General features: G+C 42.2%; 1 protein-coding gene across 1 annotated transcript in view; it reads right to left on the reverse strand.

Annotated features, from left to right (window-relative positions):
- Window positions 1-225: 225 nt before the first annotated feature.
- Window positions 226-22,771, reverse strand: part of CHAF1B (chromatin assembly factor 1 subunit B) — a 24,995-nt gene continuing 2,449 nt past the window's right edge. The window contains exons 2-14 of the mRNA XM_019525430.1: window positions 21,907-22,110; window positions 18,284-18,416; window positions 17,381-17,498; window positions 15,530-15,633; window positions 13,588-13,684; window positions 11,799-11,883; window positions 8,875-8,968; window positions 7,933-8,002; window positions 7,752-7,843; window positions 6,077-6,239; window positions 3,749-4,174; window positions 2,125-2,219; window positions 226-1,574 (exon numbers count right to left, since the gene is read on the reverse strand). Coding sequence (XP_019380975.1) covers window positions 1,453-1,574; window positions 2,125-2,219; window positions 3,749-4,174; window positions 6,077-6,239; window positions 7,752-7,843; window positions 7,933-8,002; window positions 8,875-8,968; window positions 11,799-11,883; window positions 13,588-13,684; window positions 15,530-15,633; window positions 17,381-17,498; window positions 18,284-18,416; window positions 21,907-22,110 — 1,803 coding nt within the window. The 3' untranslated portion in view covers window positions 226-1,452. The remainder of the gene's footprint in view (window positions 1,575-2,124; window positions 2,220-3,748; window positions 4,175-6,076; window positions 6,240-7,751; window positions 7,844-7,932; window positions 8,003-8,874; window positions 8,969-11,798; window positions 11,884-13,587; window positions 13,685-15,529; window positions 15,634-17,380; window positions 17,499-18,283; window positions 18,417-21,906; window positions 22,111-22,771) is intronic.

Raw genomic sequence — 22,771 nt, forward strand, 5'->3', positions numbered from 1 at the left:
AAAGTATTCTTAGCATCTGTTTAACATTAAGTCTTGCTGACAAGCATTTAAGTAAAATTTCTTCCTTACGAACACCATTTTATGAACCATTTCTTAAGTATTTTTACATGGACTTTACTTTTCCTGTGTTAGTTCAATTTCTCAGAAAGTTATGAAAAAGGATAAAGTAAAATTGCTTATTTTAAAAACAAATCATTTTACAGTGAAACAACCAGAGCCATGGAAAACCGTATGTAGAAAAGCTTTAATGTGAAATTGGAACTTTTTTTTTTCACTACGTGCCTCAACACTTCAAATGTTAAAAGCATAAGTTTAATCACAAGGGATAAATAGCACTTTAAGCTCTTTTTTTCCATGTCAAAGTCAATTAAAAGGATTTTTCACGTATTTTAACCATTATCTTAGTTTTCTTTTTAATAGCTCATGGACATTACCCAAAAGGCTCCCACCTCTTCAATCCTCCACCACAGCTGAATGTAGAAAACATAACAATTAAACGTAGCTTTCAAACAATTTGAATTTTGATATCATTTGTTTTCAAACCCAAGGTTATACTGTTGAGCTATGCAACAGGTATTAAGTGCTAAAATAAACAACCATAAACAAAGATAAATGTACACTGGTTTTGTGATTTATTGGCCAACAGAACAGGCTCTAAGATAAAAATACCAAAAGAGGTATTTTTCTTTGCTGCCCTGGAAAACTTCATGCCTACTCTTATTTTTTGAACAAAAAAAAAAAACAAACCTAAAAATTAAGAAATCTGTTTCTGTTGCTTAATGCCCATAACTGATCTTTAGAATGTTTCTGTTCAATTCCCCATTCCTTCCCATTGTAAGTTTGTAACTTCTGCTGCAGTGTTAAAAATACAGTTCAGTATCACTGATACATGCAGAGCATGTAAGCATTAACTACTTATATAGAATGAGAGTTGGAAGGCATGAATTATCCTACAAACTGCTAAATTTAAAATGCCACCTAGAAGTCAGATGTCTACATGAACCAGCTGTTAACCACATAAAAATCACTATAAAGACAGGCAAGTCCTTAGAAATCCCTCTTTGCCAAACAGACCTGCTGGAAGACTTAATAGTTTAAAAATATCAGTACGGTGATTATAGAGGAGATCCTTCAGTTGTCATAGATTACTATAAATGTATCATCTGAAAACATTATGTTTTATCATACAACTGACATTTCTTGATTAAGAAAGCTTTCTTCAAAGGGTGAGAGAGTTAAAAGCTGTGTTCCAGCTACTTCCCTTACTGCAAAACAATGCTTCTGTAGAAAAATCAGTCTTTTCTTCTGCAGATATCTTCCTTCACAGCTCTGCATGCCCAGTACCATTACTACTTATAAGCAGCTGCCAAGGAGCCATCCTATGAAGGAAGGCAATATATTTACTATTCTGTCTGAACTGAACTCAGAGTGAGTATACTGAAAGTTTGGTCTTTAGTTGTTTGAAGTACAGGTGGTTTGGTCCTCAATAGGTACAGAGACAGGCGTTTCTTCAGTTCTAGGACGTTTAGAGGCTGGAGGATTGTGCACAGGATCATCAGGTGGTGATGGTGGCTCTGAAATATTGAGAAACATGAAAACCATGCTTTGTTGGACTTCACATTTATTATGCTGAGTTTACGAGTGAATTTAGTACTCGTGAAAGATTCTAGGTTGGTAGTTGTAGATACAAGTTCTTCATCCGTACCAGAAGCATGCCACAGATGCAGTGGTGGAAGCTGCCTCCCATAAAACCAACCAGTAGTGAAGTAGTGATCTGGAGAGGACAACCTGCATGCCAATTCATTCTACAGTGCTGAGACTGCTGGCCCAGGTGCCACTTGGTATCAACTGTAGATAGATTACTTTGTGATATAGGCACCTGCATGTTACTCACCTGTACAAAATACAAAGCACCACTGAATAGTAGCAATTTCCAAATCTGTGCGCTGGAAGTTCAAGTTCCTTAATTTGCCACTATTTTTTTGTATTTGTGCCTGAACTAAAATTGTCTTAATTATGAAATCAGACAACAATCCATAACAATCCATAAATGACCTCTGGAAAGAAAGGGCCGAGTAGGAAGAACCCTTATTTACTGTATGTTACAGCCAGAAGGTTACTTACCATGTTGAACTACTCCTGAAGAGGAAGGTGTGGGGGCTAGAGTTGTGGCAGTTGAGTTTGGTGTGTCTGTCCTCACAGGAATCAAGTTTATTCTCCTAGAGAAGGGGGGTGGGAAAGAAAGAGATATCTACTTCCACTGCTTTTAGATACCTCATTTTCCCCACAGTCTTCTTTGACATGTACTGTACAATTGCAATTACCTACAGTGATATACATTTACTTCACATATGCTTCTTCTCTGGTCATGAATGGCATAGGGACATATAGAACAGAAAATATAATGCTTATAAATAAAAGCATTTTAAGACTTATTAGACACTCTTTCCGCTGGATTAGTATAAACAAATAATTGATAGTTCAAGAAAATGAAGGATCCTTTACTTAAAAGCACACTTCCTCTGTAATCTTAGTGTTTGCATTTTTCTTCTCTTAAATCTATTAGATGTCTCACAAAAAAAGAAACATTACAAATGGGGCAGAATGACAAAACGATGCAACTGAACATCTGATTATGTTTTAGTCTTGCAAAATGCCTATATATTGCTCTTATGAAATGACAATATTGGGATAATTGAGATCATGTTAACACTAACAGCAGTTTATAAATTATCCCAGTATATTTAGAGAAAAATCTCCCCCTAGAATTTTAAAAAGTACATTTGCAAAAATCTCATCCTTATAGTAAATATTCTTTCCATATTTGTGTACAGGTTTCCCTAGCTTTATGCGGGTTCTGTATGTGCGAATTCACTCTTATGTGACTGGTGTGGTGGAAGCCCGCAGTCAGCTGCTCTGTGCAATGCATTATGGAAGTGATGTGCACCAAAATATAGTCTGTGTGGATCTGTGCTCCTTGCTTGTTGTCTGTGACACGTGTTTCTGTAGATGCCATCCCCATTATGACTGTGCCTTGTGCTTGTGTGTACTGTTTGATTTTGGTGAGTACCAAAATTGTCTTGTAAAAGTGGAAGAAAAGGGTTGGGGGTCAGTACAGTCGAGTTCTTGGAACGTATCCCTATTTGTTGCATTGTAAAGTGGGTTCCTTTTATGCAAATTCAAGTTATGCGCCGTTTTTGGGGAATGCATGTGCAGCATAAAGTGAAGGAAATCTGTATTAATCCTAGAGAATAATTTCAAATGAAGCCTTATATGCTCATATAACAAACTCTTTAAATAACTTACTATTAGTGACTTACATGGTATATTTAAATATACCACGCAGAAAACACGTTGTCCTGAGTGAAGTCACACATTTATTGTGTGACTACATTCCAATGTAGCCTCTTATTAACTTAAAAAAAAGGACAGGCATGAAGTCCTACCAGATTACACCTTTAAATACAAGAACTGTGACAGAGATAGAAATCTGTTGTAAATAAATGCACCAAGGAATAAGGCAGAATTTAACTTTACTACTGCCTACCAGTTTGGATAGCAACTCATGAAGTCAGATCTGGGAGTTGTGTTGAGCTTTCAGCTGGAGAACAACTGGAAGGTGAAACTGTCACAAAAGCCACAACCAGGATACAAAACGTAGTTCTCAACTTCAATATATTAGAAGTAGCAATAATACGTCTTGTGCTGGTCTTCATATTTATAACTGAAATGACAATTAAAGTCTTACCTTGGTGTCTTACTCCATGCTTCTAAGGTATTTAGAGTAATCCTTCTTGGCTGGTTTACTTTAGCGCTCTGGCTGGCTGCCTGTATAGGTTTCCTCTCTTCTGACAAAGCTGGAATATTTTTTATGCCAACAGGTGTTGAAGGAGAGTCCTTGCTGGTTGCTACTGCTGTTGGTATTTTTGGCTGGAGAGTGGGAGTGCTTAGGTCTTCAATTCTGCTTGGAGGAGTTCCATCTGCTGGGCGAGAGCCTGGGGAGACCACCTTATGTGACTGACTTTTCTTCACTTTCTTTTCTGCTACAGTAGGGGTCCTGACAGTTATCACTGGCTTCTCCTTCAATGGCACTCCAAGTTCACCCTTCTCAAATGTGACAAAAGAGCAATACCCATCCGTGGAAGAAATAGCCAGAAAAGATCCATCGCTGGACCTGTTTTTTCATGGGAGGAAAGATGAGAAACTGACTACGCTCCCTAGAGTAACATTCTCTGCCAAAACCACAAACTGCCTCCCTCCAACTAAAGACAGAAATTTAAATAAATCTGATATCAGCTCCATGACAGCTAATTTAAAAAACAAAACAAATCTTATCTGCCAGGGTGTGTGGCTGTGTGTGTGCGGGGCATGAGGTATGTTGGGTGGTTGTGGGGGCAGGGTGTATGTGCATGGCATTTGCAGGGTCTGAGAGAGAGTGCTGGGACCCCCACACTTTGCCCATGGCACAGCAGCAGCAGGTGGGAGCGCTCAGCGCAGGCACTGGTGCCCAGAGGCATGCAGCTCTGGCCAGAGCTGCACATTGCAGCAAGAGACGCAGCCTCCACCGGGCAGTCTCTACTGCTGGTGTTCCCCACCACACATGCTCAGTCCCTGCACTTGCACCAGGAGGGAAGCCCCCAGACGCTGGAGCCAGCTGCCTTTCCCACCCCCCAGGGGAAGGCACCTGGGGCTACCCTCCCATGCTGTTCAGCCCTGGCGGGGAAGGCACCCAGCTCCAGTGCACAGGGCTTTCCTCCCATGCCATGCAAATGCAGGGGCTGAGTGTGCACAGCAGGGAGCACCGGCAACAGAGATTGCCTGGCAAACGCTGTGCCCCTCATTGTAATGTGCAGTGCTTGCCAGACCTGAGCACTGCAATAGAGGCTCCGGGGAGAAAGGAAGGTCCCATGACTGGGGAACAGAGTCTGGGATGTCAGCCACTGCCCCACCCCTCCCCTGCCCACTGTTGCTCATGCCACTGCAGCTAGGGTTGTTTGGGCTCTCCCACCTTCCTTTAATTTCTACTTCTTGCCCCCGCTACTGGTGATGGGACAGCACAGCAGGAGAGGTCTCAGGTACCTAAGTGGGAGGCTCAGGGTACCTATGCTGCATGCAAGATGGGAGGCTGAGCTATTTGGGCAACCAGGCTGACTGCACTGCAGGTGAGAAAGTGGCAGGGACAGAGGGGTACTTTGCATGCTGAGGGATGAAGGGGAGCTGTCTGCACTGCACTGTGTGCATAATAAGGAGGGGCCCATGTGGCAGGACAGATCCGGGGGTGGGGAAGGGTGCAACTGTCCACACAGCGAACAAAAAGCAGCTCTTGGTCTATGGCCCACATCTTGTGCAGCCTTTAGTATAGTGGCCTGCCTCAAATATGGCCCCCAGCTGCCTGGAAGTTGGACAGCCCTCACTTAGACCTAGATCCACAAGACAACCAAACACCTCAAGTAGACCTTTGGCAGAATTTAGATGCCTAAGTTTAGGACAGTGATTCTCTAACACCCTTCCTCCTCCCAGATAATCCTATATGCACCAAAGCTCCACCTGTGAAATTCACTAGAACGCTAAGATTCTGATTCTGTGCACAAGCAAGGCTGCCTCCCTCCTGTCTGGACTGAACAATTGGTTATCCAGATCAAATATAAGACTGATCAAGATCCTCCAACTGTTTTCTTCTGCTGATCTACTCCAAGAAGCCAGATCCAAAAGAACAAGCTCAAAGAGTATCAACAGAATGAGCTCCATGAAAAACAGAGCTAGAGGAGTTGTTACTGCCCTTTCTGTCTTGAGGCACTGCAACACCCAAGCCCCTTTGTAGGTGTAGCCTGCAGTCTCTCTGTGCCTCTGTTCCCCATTTGTAAAGCATATAAAAGCACACTTCCATAGCTCCTGGGATAAATTATTTAAAGAAGAATGAAAGGCACCAAAAAACATGGTAATGATAATTACTTAAGTACCATAGATTACATAAAACAACCTGACATAAAAAGGAAGAAGCGTGAGCAACCTTAAGGCTTCAAATAGGATAAGGACAACAATCTACCCAAACATGACAAATCTGTCAGTCACCTACCATGAAATGTCACTCAGGGTATGGTAATGTACGTTAGACACATAACCAAATGGAAAGGACTGCTGCGTATCATATAAAAGCACAGAATCTTCTGAAGCAACAGCAAATACCAACCGATAAGGAACATTTATTAGACCAGGAACCGACTTCTGACTGACTTCATCTAGAACACAAAGAAAACACCATTGGGAAAAGTCTCATACAGGCCACTGCCTCACTTAAATGATACTGCTTAAAATTGACATAGTTACCCTGAGTCTGAACATAATTTTTATCCTTAGAGTGAATCAGTAACCATACTGTGGTTAAAAGGTGACATTTTCATTATAAAACACCATTTTCAGGCTCTCACGAGTTTCTGGAAAAACTACTCTTTTAAGTTTGTCTTATTTTGTCTCACCTTACAAGATAAATGGTTGGGAGAGGTTTTTGGTTTATTTGTTTTTTTAGGGTTTTTTTAAATGACAAGTGCAAATCAAAGCCCTGTAGTTAAACTTCCTTTAAACTTTTTTTCCCATTATTACTTCAAGTGTGAACAAATCTCAAAACTTACTTTAATTAGTCATGCCAAATTTATAAAAATACACAGTTGCTATATAATCCACTCAAGGTGATAAATTTATGTTTCTTTGTATAATTTTCATGTTCAACTATTGGCTAGTTTTTCAGACTCAAGAGTTTGCTCCTTATATGATTAGTGAAAAAGAAAAAGAGCACCACTTTAGTAAAGTTTTCCAAATCCTTGAAATTAAGCACCCGGTGGCCTCTTCAGCAGTGATAAAATATAGAACTCCCAGTCACTTCTGTGTTGGTTACAGAAGCTCCCCTTTTAAATTAATGGCCTGATTTTTTCACTTTAGGCATCCAATACTGTAAATTTTGCCCTAGGAGTAACAACATACGCCCAATAAAGAGTGACTGATACTTTATGGAAAGGATCTCATTCTCCAAAAGAGAACACTGCCTCTGAAGACTGTGAAAAAAATGGTACATGCTTTTAAACAATTTAGTAATGGACACTCTAAGCTGAGCTAGATAATTAGATATGAGGAAACTTGTGCCTTTTAAGCAAGACTGTGAACAGTCTCATTAGAAGTCCTAGGTGAAATCCTGAGTCCATTAACTTGAATATGAGCAAGATTTTACTTCCTGCATCCATCCACTTCTGCGCAGTATGCTCAGTCATCCCCAGCACAGTTATGCCAGCATGATCCAGTTCTAATCAACAAGCCTAGTGCTACTTCAGTCTTGGCTTCCCCTGAATAAACATCACAAACCTGTGACAAATGATGGCAATTTTGGGGTGGCTCCAGGAGGTGGGAAACCAAGACTAAAAAAAATATTTTACTAGGTGGTTCTTTAATGCTAAGCCAAATTACTTACATTTATTCACACCAATCAGTTTAAAAGTTGGAGAAAAATGCTAAATATTTTTTCTGTAGCCTCAAAGGCCAACTGAGAGCATTCAGCCACTATACCAAAAGCCACTTAAAAGGCACTTAAAGTGAATTAAAGTTCTTAGAATCAGCAAACAGGGTTACACTACAACTTAGAAGCTTTCTTGAAGGAATGTTACAAAGGTAGGACATAAAATAGTATGACCTGCAACATTATACTCAAGTTTGCCTTTTAATACATTTGCTGTAAAAAATGTTCCCTGAAGGATTTACAGTACCTTTAGTAAGTGGAGTTCTCAATTCAAAGTAGATTGGGCAGCAACGAACAGCTAGTGTTGCTTTGCCAGGACAGGGCAGGTGAGCCATGGGCCTATTAGGAATAAGAAATATTTTTTAAAATGGCATTAAAAATTATTTTTTGTAATGATAATAAAGAAATAGGTTTTTATTAAACCCTACCTTTTAAGATTGTTTCTGGAAAAAACATACGTAGTGTTTGTCACATTTTCTCCTGATTCAACACAACCAGCTGAGAAAACACAAAACAATTAAACCATTACTCATCAATTCAAAAGGTACTGAACAGACAGCATACATTCATAAACATTTTATTTTCCAAGAAGTAGCCTTGTGTCAGCAGGCCAGATTTTTGTGATCTGAAAACAACTTGAAAAGGTATCGCATATATTTCTTTAATACTATTTTTGTTTCCTTTATGTACTTCCTTGACACAGGCTTCTTTCTGATGTTTCCAGACATCTGCATTGGGAATGCCTATACTGGAAAACCCTTCTTGTAGTGTTATTCTAACTAATAGTGCAGAATGCTTTTAAGAACAAGGACGTACCAAACCCCCCCCCCCCCTAGAATAAAAGTCAAGAGTAACTACTTATTTCCAATTTTTTTTTTTTTAACAGTGCAGTTTTGTTAATATACCAGGTGTTTCATGGAAGCTGCAAGCAGATTTTAATATGACATGAGAGAAATTCTCACAATCTGCAGGCTTGATGGTAGGAGCTTCTCAGCCAATAAATAGAATACATTAATATGTCTCCTTGTTTTCTTGTTTCATCATACAAGAACAATACACCAAACAAATACTGTAAAGCTTTCCTTTGATTGAACTCAGCCAAACTGTTTGGAAAGTGGTCTCAGTGAACTTTCAAATCAGCATACAAATATCAGACTAAGTGAAAATTTTTATTGACACAAAGTATGCTGAATTTAGTGTCAGAGGAAACCCCAGGCTGCATCATCACCACCAGCATGTCACCAGAACAAAAAACTGCTGGCCATATTCACAGCAGGATTCTCCAAAGCATCAGCAACTGTTAGACACTTCCTATGTGAAGAAGAAGCCCTATGGGCTGCCCCACGTGCACAGTACCTGCTTTCACGTACCTGGAGTAAGTAGCAAGGAGCCATCAGGAGTGAAACTAAGCCTGCGGAAGAATGATTTCATGCTGTCATCATGAAACATTCTAAAGCTTCTCACCTGTAACATTTTAAAAGTATTTCAGATGCAATGTGAAAAAAATCTTATTAATGCTGGTAATTAACTGTCTTAGAAAAGTCATCTTGATTGATCTTTTTTACCTAACAGATGAAATATTCGAAGTTTCTCTCAACAACAAAATGATACTTTAAGTTCCTATATATGCTTTAAGTTATCTATAGCTAATCATAGTCCCTCTATACACATGTTAATTAAAATCAACAAGAGTCTCATTTAGACTAGACTATTCCTTTCCTTCCCTTTTCGTTACTATAGATATTTAAAATAAAACAGTAACTAAGAAGATGAAGATACTTAGGTACGGAGTAGTGCTAGTGCTCAGCTATCATGGTTCAAACAAGCAAACACCACAAAAAAGGTGATTTAACATTAGAAATGAAAAACAAAATTCAGTAAAAACACAGGGAAAAGATATTTATAGGTTAGTCTAAAAATGACCCCTTAGAGCATCTTGCCTTACCTCTAGTACTATAAATTTAAAGATGCTCCTCCAAGGGACAGCATCTTAGAACTTATTTTTCCCTAATATTTCTCTTGAAAGACTTTATTCTCTAGAAAAGTATATTCTAAGCTACTGATTTAGATATAAAAGTATTCATGCAATATTATAATACTTAGTCACTAAAACTTGATTATCGCACAGATATCATTTAAAATTCACTGCACAGAATATTTTGTTTCTCTGTCCTTTAATTTATTACCAATGATATTAAACATGATTACTCTAGGCTGAGATATAGAAGAGATATTTTTTACAAGTCAACATTCTTTGTGACAGCCACTTCGAGTAATAATCAGGGAGCCGGGTTTTCCATTTTCCACGGAAAAAATGGAGAAAATCATGGATTCCTTGTTTTTAAAATCAGAGAAAATGCCCATTTCCCTTTTTAGCAGAGAAATCCATAGATTCTCCGCTTTTGCAAAGAGCTCTTGCAGGTTCACACAGCTCCAGCCTGCGAGAGCCGAGTGCAGAAAGGGCGGGAAAGCCCCAGACCTACCTGGAGTGGGTGGGGGAGAAGGGGAAAGGTAGGGCCTGAGCCTCTGAGTCAGCCAAGGCTGGGCTCAGGCTCAGGCTCGCCCTTCGCCCTTGGAAGTAAATGGGGTTTGGGGGTTGTGGGGCAGGGCTGGGGAAGGGGGCTGAGGGAGCGGGGATGTTGTCAGCCCCAGGCAGCACACTGCAGCCCGGTGCAGGGCCAGGGGGTGAGGGCAAGGGTACCCCTCTGTGGGGGGGCTTTGCAGACAAGTGATGTGGGGTGCAGTGTGGTGGTGCCCACCATGTGCAGGGTGCACACATGCCGCCCAGCCGGCTACCCAGGGGACGGGGAGGCTCACATGTGGCCGGTTGCCCAGTTCCGTGGCTGGCTCTGCAGCAGCAGTGAGGGATGGTGGCTGGGGGGGCAGAAGGGGCTCACACGTGGCTGTCTCGTTACCTATAGGGCTGTGCCAGTGGTGACAGCCGCTGCGTACAGAACCTCCCTGCGCCACCATGGAGACATGCCCATAGCTGTGCAGCTGGGTGCAGGGCGGCAGCGGCCGGGCAGCACACAGCCATCCCCACCACCATCCTGTGCCACACAGTACCCACTACACTGCCGTTGCCGCCCTGCGCCCGGCTCCAAGCACAGCTCTGCAGTGGTGCAGGGGGTTTGTACGCAGCGGCCTTCACCGCTGGCACGTAGCAGCCACTGCTGCTTACCTGTGGGGTTTTGCCAGCGGTGAGGGCCGCTGCATACAAAACCTACCCGTGCTGCCTTGGAGCTGTGCAACCAGGTGCAGGGTAGCAGCAGCAGTGTGGCGGCCGCCATGAGGCACAGGATGGTGGTGGGGATGACTGAGTGCTGCCTGGCCGCCACCACTGCCGCTGCTGCCCTGCGCCTGGCTGCACAGCTCTGGGCATGGCTCCACGGTGGCATGGGGAGGTTCTGTACACAGCAGTCGTCACCGCTGGCAAGACCCCACAGGTAAGTGGCAGCGGCTGCTGCATGCGAGTCCCCCACACCCCCATTCCTTGCCGCTGCTGCAGAGCCAGCTACGGAGCTGTCCAGCTGGCCGCATGCGAGCCTCCCCATCCCCTGGGCAGCCAGCCGGGCGGCATGTGTGCAGCCTGCACATGGCAGGGACCACCACACTGTGCCCCACGTCCCTTGCCCGCAAAGCCCTCCGCAGAGGGGCACCCCTGCCCTCACCTCCTGGCCCTGCACCCCTGCCCTCACCTGGATGTGGTGTGCCGCCTAGGGCCGGCAGCACCCATGAAGGTAACCGTGGGATGGTAGCGCAGGGTGCAATGGCAGAGTTGCGGTGGTGGCCTCTGTGTGCAAACCCCGTCAGGCCGGCTGGCGTGTGTGGCCCACAGAATGGCACTGCTCCACGGAGTGGGCACAGGGGCATGTTCTGCCCCTTCTTGATCTACCTCCCCAGCACCTTCCCCCTTTCCCCCACACACACTTACCTGCTGGGGTGGGTGTCAGTGTCTGTGGGTCTGCTATGAGGGGCATCAGGAGGGATGTTGAGGCTGTGGGGGAGAGTGAGGGGCACCAGCCATGCTGTGGGGGGGGCTATGGGGAGCCTTTAATTTTTATCATGGATTTTGGGTTTTTTAAATCAGAGAATTTGCTATTTTTAATCAGAGAAAACCAGGATCCCTGCTAATAACTAAGAGAACCTCCATTCACACGAACACAAAAGTGTCCAACATACTAGTAAATTATCCCTAAAACTGGATACTTTCCTGCCATCAATGCCAGAGCGCAGCATTTGTAAAACAACATACAAAGTGTTGCCTGACAATGTTAGCGTTAGAATAATTTACCTCTCCTTCTGCTCCTGCTCCTGACGGCATCTTGGTAACATTGAATGCTACCCGTCTGGTCTGTGTGTTGTATACTCGCATCACCCTGCATAAAACAGAGAATAATGCCTGCTACCTACATCCTTCTTTCTCATCAAGCTTATCCTTGATTTTTCCACACAGTTACAGCACATTCTTCCCTGGATCCCTTGTTTCAATCAAAACCTTTCAGAATTCAACTCATCACAAAACTGTCACATGACAAAAGGCCTTACTATTAAAAAAACACTAAAGCAGTAGTTATTTGTTGATGCCCTCTAAGTCATTGAAAGTCCTTGATTTATTAAGAGCAGCTTTATTTGTGGAGCATGTGTACGTGTAATTAAGGAAAAATCAGGGTTTGTGGAAACATAAAGGACCAAGGCAACTTCCTGGCCTTTCCCCAGTGGCTCCATCCTGAAGAACAGAAGCTTCCACAGAGGAAAATAGATGGATTCCTAGGCCTTTGTGGTAGGAGGCTTATAAATATGAACTGAATGAACTCCTGTGCAAGGCCGTCTTTCTGAATCTGCAGGGAAATGTGAAGCATCCTAATTCACCTCATTAAGCGTGCTAATTTTCAAGTCTCAAGACAAATGTCACTTTATTTTACTGAAACACCAAGTTCTCATGTTTATTTGGCATGGCTGAATATTAGAAGACATAAGATTCATTGCGACTTAACAGCCCTTTTATTCATCTTTTCTCTGAGGCCACAATAAGATCTGCCCCCAAAGCTCAAATCAAGGAGTGATTTTTCCAGTGTGTTAAAGCAATTTTCTTTGCAAAGGAAGCTACACAGTATAAGGTTTATTATCCAGCTGTGAAGCCTATTAAGAATAAGATATGTACCCTACACAATTTCAAAGCTGAACTACAAATTAAAAGTTGAATTTGTTCATTACAGATTTGTTTGCTTATTGACCAGGTTGCAAAGGGAATTCAGAAGAGAAACATGTTTTATTGGACGTAAACATGTTTGTTTCTCTTCTGTAACATACACTGTCAAACATAGGCTCATGGAAGAGGTTTGAGAATACATTGTATTGGGACATAAAGTACACACTTACAATATCTTTGACAACCCAGAAAGTGCCAGCTGATTTCATGTAGAAAAAAAGTAGCAGTTTACTTAAATGTCTACATTTAGAGTGGCATAAGAGCGATGGTGGAGCCAAGATGGCAAAGAAGTTATGTGAGGCAAAGATCTTTTACTGGACCAACTACGTAGTTGGGGATAAAGTTAAACAAGCTTTTGAATGCAAGGTATTTTTCCTCAGATCTCTGATCACACTCAGACTCTGGGTGACAGTTTGCACAGAAATAAATTGAGCATAATTTTTCAACTCACCTTTGCGACTCTCTTTCAAGGATTAACCTGAAAGCAATTAAAAACTACTTCTAATACTAATAATTATGAAGAGAAGGAATTAAATACCCCTTTTTTGACTTAATCTCAGTTAGCATGGAACAGATTTAAAATCTTGTTAAAACATGTTAACATTAAAAATTTTGAACAACGTGATACAGCTATGAGTGGGACAGGACCCTATGCCTGGTAACCACACTGGCACCTAACTGTGGGACAGAAGAGCAGTCCTGGTCATTTTGTTAAGTATGCAGTCTACATTTGCACAGGATAAAGTACTGTTAAAAATTAAACATTTTTGCACATTACAGTATAGCCCTGAGAGAGACAGGATACTGCACATGGTAACCACATTAGTATTTAGTTGTAGGATGGTAAGAGAACACTTAAGCCAAAACTCACCTATCACAGCTAAGTGTTGCAATGTACTGGCCAAGAGGATCCCAAGTTATTCCTTGTACATAACTTTTGTGTTCATTTAAAATTGAGACTTTTTGCCCTGAAAATATAAAGAGTTCCAAATACTAAAACTGAAGAGAATTATTTAAAAAGGAATTAAAACAAGGCCAAATATTCCAGAATATACAGCAATACATCTTTTTTTTAAAACACTCAAACTGATAAATGCTTTAACAGCAAATTAACAGTGACAATTGAAATGCACGTTTAAGCTTTTTCCCCCCTCCTTTGTGGCTTCTGCTTAGTTGAACAATAAGGTTCAGGCCTTGTAATATGCCTATTTTGTTTATTAAGTAACAAGACATTAAATTTGTATGCATTTCAGATTTTTTCTCGAGTCTTGAATGGTCATCATGTTGGGTACTGAACTACAGACCCGCAGCACAAAAGCATGAGTCAAAATTTAAACAAGAGGCAGGCTCCTTCTCTCGGGTGATGATGGCAACAGGCTAATTCCACAGCTGGAAAAGGTTGTGGGACAGAATGACCCATGCTGGGTCAGAGGCATTCAGTTAGGTAAGCGCTACGACCCAGCTGCCACCAACGTTTGTCTGTGTGGCAGCATGGGGAGAGTGCCTACAACTGGTGCTCGAACCTGCAGTGGCATGGAAGCGCCTGCAGCCAAAGCCCCACGTCTGTAGGCTGGATCTGGCCCATGTAACCCTGGCCTTACAATGTAATAAGGTCTTACTACTCATAATAATATGTAGCTATCAGCCTTCACTCAGTTGCAGGGTGTTGAACATGCTTGTCTTGACCCAGCTAAGCACAGACATAACATTTATGAACACAAGCAGTTCTGATAAGCTCATCTCCGGGTAGGCTGGATGGGGGCCAGAGATCTCAGCACAATCCAGGATCAAGCTCTGGTGGCACTTATGACTCATCTTATCTCAGGTAGCTAGCCACCATTTAGGGATATGTGGATTGCTTCTGTTAGGTGTTGAAATAGATTATATGCATCAGATATTTCTCTGGTGCAATTATGTTTAACTATAAAAATAAATGCAAAAATCTTGTTTCCCTGACCAAAGTAGGATCAAACAGCAGGAGAGCTTTCTTACTCCCACTTTTGAGCAACTACCACTCTGCTTAGAAAGCTCCAGTGGCACTCTCAGGGTCACACTCCCAGTGGTTCCCTGATTCTCTCTCTCACTGGTTCTCTCCCGGTGTGCTGCTTCTGACCTACACATCAATACAGCTACAATCTGATCAACCCTCCTCCCATCACTGTTACCACAGAAGTGGCGTATTTAATTACTTCTTCATTTAAACTGAATGAAAAGTGGCCAAGGATATCCTCCAACAAAAGACATTCTTTCTTCTTTAGGTCTCAAAGCATTTTACCACTTGTAAGATGGTTACTGAAACAATGCTAGCAATAGGCAAAGGAGTAATCTTTATCCTATTTTTATACATGAAATAAGCAACCCTCAGAAAATAAGGGCACTGTCAATGTAATTCACAAGACAGTCTTTTAGATGAGAACAGCACTCATTCTCATGACACCCTTAGTTCCATCACATTTGTGAAGGACTATAGTTGCATATACCTCCAGGGACATCCAACTACACTTAAACAAGCTTGTTACAATAAACTCAAGACCAAGGCTGCTCAGCTCCAATCTTACAAACATGACTGTCACTGAGTTTAGGGATTACTTGTGCAGAGAATATTTGCAGGGCCAAGGCTATGAAGTTCCCTCTCCCTCACTCCAGGTTTTGCTCATGGAGACATTTCCATCCCATCTTCAAAAGTTGGAGAAGTAACTGGATTATGTTACCACAGAAAAAAGCACTTCACTTACTTTGCTTAAACACCAAAGGATACTATTTACCTCCATAAGGGAGCCGCAGGAAAGAAAAAAATTGAATTTAGCAGTTACCTTTATTGACATCCCACATTATAGCTGTGTTATCTACTGATGCAGATGCCATGTAGTTTCCATCAGTGGTCCAGCAAATATCATAAACATCTTCTAAATGGCCTCTGGAACCCAGCAGAATGGAAGACAATCATTAGTTATATAAAGGACAGTTCTGAATAAACAAAAAGGACATTTAGTTTTTTAGTATTAAAAAAAAAAATGCAAGAAAAAGTTACCACTTAAGAAATAACCAGTCCCTCCTTTTTATTTTTAAACAAAGCAGTCACATTTAAAATATGGAAAGTAGAAAATTTTAAAAATAAATTAAAATATGCCTTCATAATTCACCATAGTACCAGCACATATTCCAAAGGAAATAAATGAATTCCTAAGTTACCTCAAATGTAAGATTAAAGAGCTGGAAAATGAATATTCCTAGGTTCTGTATAATGTACAATAATAACAGCAATAAAAAAAAGTAAAAACTAAAACTGTATAATTGCAGTAATAAAATTAAGAAGTGAGAAGCATTGCTATTCCTGAAAACTTTCCCCACCAGGTAAGAGTTAAATAAGAAGTTTTCATACTATGCAGGTCAACTAAAATGTAGAAATTTAAGTTTACACTACATCTTAACTAATATCTTCTGATGACTCTTCTAGGTGTGTACAATCACCATTAAAAATGATTTTAAAAAGGTTGAGAAATACTAGAGGTATTTTGTGAAATGGTCACACAATGAGACCACTGAAATTATAAATATTTGTTATACTTACTTTTTAAGATGCTAAGTTTATTAGAGATACTGATTCTAATTACTTTTCTTCAGAAGCTGTCCAGTCTCTTAGGTAACTGCACAAGCACTTTTTAAAGGACTATTTATACTTTAGGATATGCTTTTGGGCTCTTACACACGTGTGGAGCCTGCTGCAACGTGCTGGAAATCCAACGCGTCGCAGCAGACTCAATTAATCAAGTCTGCTGAAGCATGGAAATTGATGCGCTCAAGCAGCCTTCCACATCACGTGTATCAGAGTTGCTGCACATCTGAGCTGAAAAAGTGGCAGCAGTGCGCTTTGAAATAAAACACGTTCGATAAGCTTTAGTTCAAAGCACCCCGCTGCCATTTTTTCAGCACAGCAACGCTGATACACATGACACATGGGAGCTTTTAACTAGTGCAGCTTACTAATTAAAGTGCCCACATCACGTGTAAAAATGCCTTTAGATTCTACAACAAATACTGGATGTTGTCTTTTTCACTTGGAGTGAAAACAAGATGCAATTTAATTTCAAATGTAACAGTAGTGGTAGCATGTTTGATGTCTTGTCCACTAACAAGTATACTGAAACTATCATTCATAGTTAATTTGCAAAACTGAAATGAATATACATATTTTTGGATAAGGATTTAATAGTTTGAAATGAACTGTGTATCAAGATGATAAAGCCTTTTTGTGAACTTTGACCTGGACTAACTTTCTAAGAAACATATACATATTTGTACATTTTTGTTGAATTTTCCTTAAAATGTCTAGTATAAATTCAGTAATTAAAGGTATATTTATTTAAAATGACCCTGTGCAAATGCAAAGTTTCATAGATGTAGTTTTTGAAGTTATGATAAATTTGAAATATTGTTAAGTGCTACAGAACATGAAAGCCATGCCACGCAAATGTTGGATCTTCCGCCGAGACGGAGGACATGGGCTGGTACAGTATAGAATAGCAGATGTTAGCATGAAAGGAATGCATCATGGAGCACAAAACTTTTGAAGAACAATGGAAGGATTCTGCATATGGTAAGCAGAAGCTGTTCCAGATAAACAGCAACCTGGGATGAAGGAAACTCATAAAAGCCCAAGTTACCTTAATGTTTTAATAACAGTCCAGTTCTCTTTGTTTAGTTGAGCTTCGTCTTCATCCTGAAATGCTATTGGTTCTGGTTCTTTATTATCATTCAGTTTCCATAATAATATCACAGCATCTGTGGGAAAAAAAATTACTTAACACAAATAAATTGTTCTTTCTTCTTGCAGGTTTTATCCTGCTATTATACAAAATATAGAAATCAACCAGAGCTTGTCTACTGTTTAGGCAATGGACCTGGGAATGCTCTTCTTCTTTTCTGTTCTCTTTTTTACAGTAGGGACAGGAAAAAGAAGTATAAGCTATTTGTGAGGTATGTTGATTTCCTTCTTTTTTAGTAAACAATTTGATTAAGGAGATTTTTCTAATATTCGAACAGGAGTTACACCAACTGTCAAAGAAGTGACTTTCAATTAGAGTTAGATACTTAACTACTCTGCCTTTTCAAAATTTTCCCTTAAAATACTGCATACTTGCATTAAAAACAACCCAGGACTATCCACAACCTTTGCTAAGGTCATTAGGACACCAGACTGGGACTCAGGAACTCTGGGTTCAACTGCTAAACTCTGCCACAGACTCCCAATATGGTCCTGGGTAAGCCACTCGATTTCCCCATGTACAAAACAGGAATAACAATTTTTTCACAGCTGTTAAGCAGATAAATTAGTTCTCTATTCTCACAAAGCCCTTGTGCGAATAAATTCTGTGGGGTTTACAAGACACTTGGACACAGTGCTCCTTGGAGGTGCCAAACAAGTCCAAAGATGGAAACTCATTCACGTCTCCCAAATTTCCATGCTCACTTTTACTCCAGGTAGGGGGGGCGGTGTGTGTGCGCAAGCGTGCGCGCGCACACGTGTATAAATAAAACTTCTTTCACCTCCATATAATATTACTCACCATCACCTCCGGATGCTAAGATCTCACCACTGGGAGAGAAACGCACAACGTTAACAGCTTTGGTATGACGAGCTAGATTGGACAAAAATTCCACAATTGCTTTCCCATCTGGTCCTTTTTCCACTTTCCATATCTAGTTACAAAAGTATCACAGATAGTAAATATCCTTCTTTACTTGACAACTCAGTCTTATAATAACTAATATTTTCTGTGCAGCATACTTACATATCAAACACTGAGCAGAGAGGGTAAGCATTTCAGGTACAGAAATAAAAAAATCCTCTCATCGGAAACTTCCACAACTAAGCCATGGTGGCGTCTTACTAATTCCCATTCTACAATTATTATTTTCATCTCCTGATTAGCATCCCGACAGCATTCTTTCTGTCTAAGCAAATATATTGTCAAGTCTTCTAGGAAGTTATGAAAAAATAACCATTTTCAAAATGTACATACATGTCTGTTCTCTGGCTCTGTGAACCCTTGATGAACCTTTAAATAACAGGATGAGTCAATCAATAGATTTAGCAGCATTAACCAAACACAAATTAACCAACCAAAAAAATGAATATATTCATCTTAACACCCTCAACCTTTCTACACCTCAAAACACCTATGAGCTGTCATGCCCTATCCTAGAATTCCAAGCACAACACCGAGTAGAGGTGCACCAATACATCGGTCCGATATCAGATCAGCACCAATATAAAGCAAATTTTCTGTATCAGATATCGGCCTGGTGCGGCCAATAATTTGTCCAATAAATGCCCATGTGTGCGCACAGCTGCAGTGCAACATGTAGGCAGTGAGAAGCACAGCCTGACAGTGTGGAGTGCTGCGTTCAGCTGGTAAGTCTGTTGCGGTAAAAGGGGAGGGGGGAGAAGCATGGGGGGGGCAGATCAAGGCCCCTGTGGTGAGGGAGGGGTTGGGGCTGGGGCTGCCCAGCCAGGGCTGGGGCCAAGGCAAACGTGGGAAAGAGGCACGGCTTGTCAGGGGGTACGTGGGAAGGGAGGGGGGGCGGCTCCCGCTGCTGTGCGACGCCCATCCAGTGCTTGTCTGGCAGCTCCTGCCACTGCTCCTTGTCCAGGACAGCATGGGGGGGAAGGAGGGGGAGCGGCATGTGGCCCTGGATCTGCGCAGGGCAGGATGAGCTGGGCTCTTCCCAGCCAGGCAGACCCACCCCCATCATGCCCTCCTGGATGACCTGTCTGCCGCCTCCCTTCCTGCGCCAAGCTGCACCTCCATCCTGTGCCCACCCTAGCCCACACCTGCAGACTGCCCCATGCAGATCCTGGGGGCACATTGCCCCCCATCTCCCCCTTGCACAATCCACTTGTGGCTCTGTCCCGTGCCCTGCCCCAGCTGAGCAGTGCCTGCCCCTCCCCCATTCTCTCTCTCACTGCAGGGGCCTTGATCTGCCCACCCCCCTCCCCTTCCACCACACCAGACCTACAAGCTGCATATCAGAAATCAGATTGGTATCGGCCTATACATCTCCTTGAAAATCAGCTACCGGTATCGGCCCCAAAAATCTCTATCAGTACACCCCTAACACTTAGTTTTGCTGCATACCCTGAAGTTATAAAAATTTGAGCTGATTTAGACAAACAGGTGTGACCAGGAAAGACAGGGAGAACAGGTTTAAGTTATGAATGAAGAACACCCCTAAGTTTAAATCAGGGGAAGAATGGGGAGGGTCCAGTTTTCCACCGACCAGAAGTGGAACAGGTCACTAGGGCATTTCAATGTCAGTTTTCATTTATAACTCAACCCAAACACCAAAGATGTCCAAAATTACAAAAAAACCAAACTCTTGAACAATGGCATTATTGCTTGCCAACTTCTTTCGCTATTCAACAGAATTTGTAAATAATAAAAATCAGTAACTTTCAGCTCAACAAATACCTGAAGATTTACAAACCACTGATACTGTAAATATACAGATAGATATTATACCCTATGCTTGCAAGATAGCAATCCAAATACATTCAGCACCACAAAAATGCATACACCTTTGGGCGAGAAAGCTAATTATCAGTGAAGAGAAGAAAACTTTTGGTTAAGGATAAAATCTTACAAAAAATGCCAGAGTAGGATTGGAGTGTTTTTGTAGCCGTGATGATGGTTCAGGAAATGTATGCGAGGCAAGGGTCCTCTTGTGGTATCTTTTATTGGACCAACTATATAGTTGGGAGAAATCTCAGGCAAAAAGTACCCTTCTCTAGGTCTGAGGGTTTCTGATGGAGCCAGCCTTAGGGAAAACGGTGCCCTGGCTGAACTTGTACTTTGGTGCCCCCTGCCTCTGCCTCCCCGCCCCTCAAGCAAGTCAGAAGCACTGCTGCAGGCAGAGGTCCAGTTTGGTGGAAAGGTGGAGTGGCACGGTGTGCCAGGCAGGCAGGCAGGCATCGCTGCTGCTACCCACATTGGTGGCAGCACTCCTCTTAGGCAGCAGCTGGAGGTGGGGTGTGGGCTGGACTAGGCACCACTCCTCCTGCCTGTGGTGGGGATCAGCTGGAGAAGGGCAGGGGGAGAGCGTTGCTGTGAGCATGGGCTACTCACACGTGTGTGCGTGCATGTGTGGTGCCCCCCTGACCACAGCACTCTGGGTGATCGCCCACCCCTAAGGCCGGCCCTGCATTCTGCTTTACATCCTCGTATAGGGCGGATCTGAAGAAGGGTACTTCATAGTTGGAAGAGACCTTGAACCATAAAATGCTCTTCTTCAGGTCATACCTATATGAGGATGTAAAGCAGAGGGACTCGCAGATCTGGAAAAGGGCACTTTGTGCCTGAGATCTTGTCCAGGATCTCTCCTAGCTATACAGTCAGTCTAATAAAAGATACCACAAACAATGCCACAACATCCCTACCATTGGAACTGAGGGCCCCTCTGCTTATAATATAGATCAGGGCTTCTAAGCAGCTAGTGGCTATGCACCTGGTGCAATGGGCTGTGATGTACCATTCTGCCTCACAGGGCAGGGGCAGGAAGCGGAACCTGGAGGAGGGAGGGAGAGCCCAGGGGCTGCAAATTAACCCCTCGTGGTCTGTGTACAGCCTATAGGCCACCAGTTGGACAGCCCTGGCATTGACTATGCAGTTATAAAACTAATTACATGCTGACAAACTCTAATAAACCAAAACAACTCTCTGTTTTATCACATAATCTTTGCATTCACAAAGCAGAATAAAGGCAAAATGATTCAAATTTTCAGAACCAGACAGTGCTTAACTTTAGATACATACAGACCAGATATTTGCATTTCAGATGCAGTTTGGTGAAAATAAGAACAGTTCAAAAAGAAAAAGTCAATCCAAGTCTTTAGGATTTGATGAATCTGGTCTCTTCCTATGCACAATACACACTGGGGGGACCTACCAATATTCCAGTTACTCAAAATGCCAAATTTAAAACCTAACTCAAGGCTAGCTGAAATGTGGAAGCAGCAAGAGCCAGAAAACACCCCCAAAACTGACAGCATTTAGTCCCTCTGTCTATCATTCACTTGACTCAGAGTAGAAAAATGATATCTATAAGTGCAATCTGCAAGATCTGCAAGTAGACATAGGGGTCCATTACAGATGTTCTACACACATCAACTCAACGAAGGTTGGGAACTCACCCGAACAGCAGTGTCTACACCTGCTGAGGCCAACCGATTGATTTTCCCATCAGCCCCATGTTGAAAGTCCAAGCTGTACACCGGCTCTTTGTTATGCCATGCAATCTCACAAGTGATGACCTTCATGTTGGTTATATAAAACACGGCAAGCCTGGGAGATTTTGCAGCTTCTGACGATACAGGTGGTTCAAGAAACGCAGTGTCCTGCAAGTACCGGAGGCTTTAGGAGAAGAACGTTTGGCAAAGTGCAACAGAGAGCTACATACAGAAAACTGTTTGATATAACTACAGTTTAATTAGAATTAACTGATTAATTGTATCATATTGGCTTGAATCTAAGACAGGATTATTTTTCTCCGTTTCCGCAGAGAGGAAGACACAAACCAATTGCTTGAAATTGCAGTGAAGCATGTTTAGACTGGCTATCTGGAAAAACTTCTTCACTGTTTTAACAGTGAGGCAGTGGAATAGACTGCCTAGGGAAGTTGTGGCCTCTCTATCACTGGAGGTGTCCAAGAAGAGGTAGGACAGCCACTGGCCAGAGATGATACAGGTGTAGCTATGCCTATGTTCTACCTTGGGTATTTCCCATGCTTCTGGACTTTGCTGGTTGAGCCCCCTTTTCCCCCTCCCCCCACCTTTTCTGCTACATATGTCAGGGTGTTTATAAGCCTTCCCAGAGGCACTGGCTACAGACAAGGCTGGGAATTGACTGGGATGTGCCAATGCTTCTGCTGTGATCAAAGCCAGAGGTTCCTGGCTAGGGGGTCTTGCCTCTCTGCTCAAGGTGAGATCACTTACCAGATTTGGGGTCAGGAAGGAATTTTACCCCATGATCAGATTAGTATGGACTGGGGGGGGGGGG

The sequence above is a fragment of the Gavialis gangeticus genome, unplaced genomic scaffold, assembly GCF_001723915.1.
Source record: "Gavialis gangeticus isolate Ggan-Ray unplaced genomic scaffold, GavGan_comp1, whole genome shotgun sequence".
NCBI classification, from domain to species: Eukaryota; Metazoa; Chordata; order Crocodylia; family Gavialidae; genus Gavialis; species Gavialis gangeticus.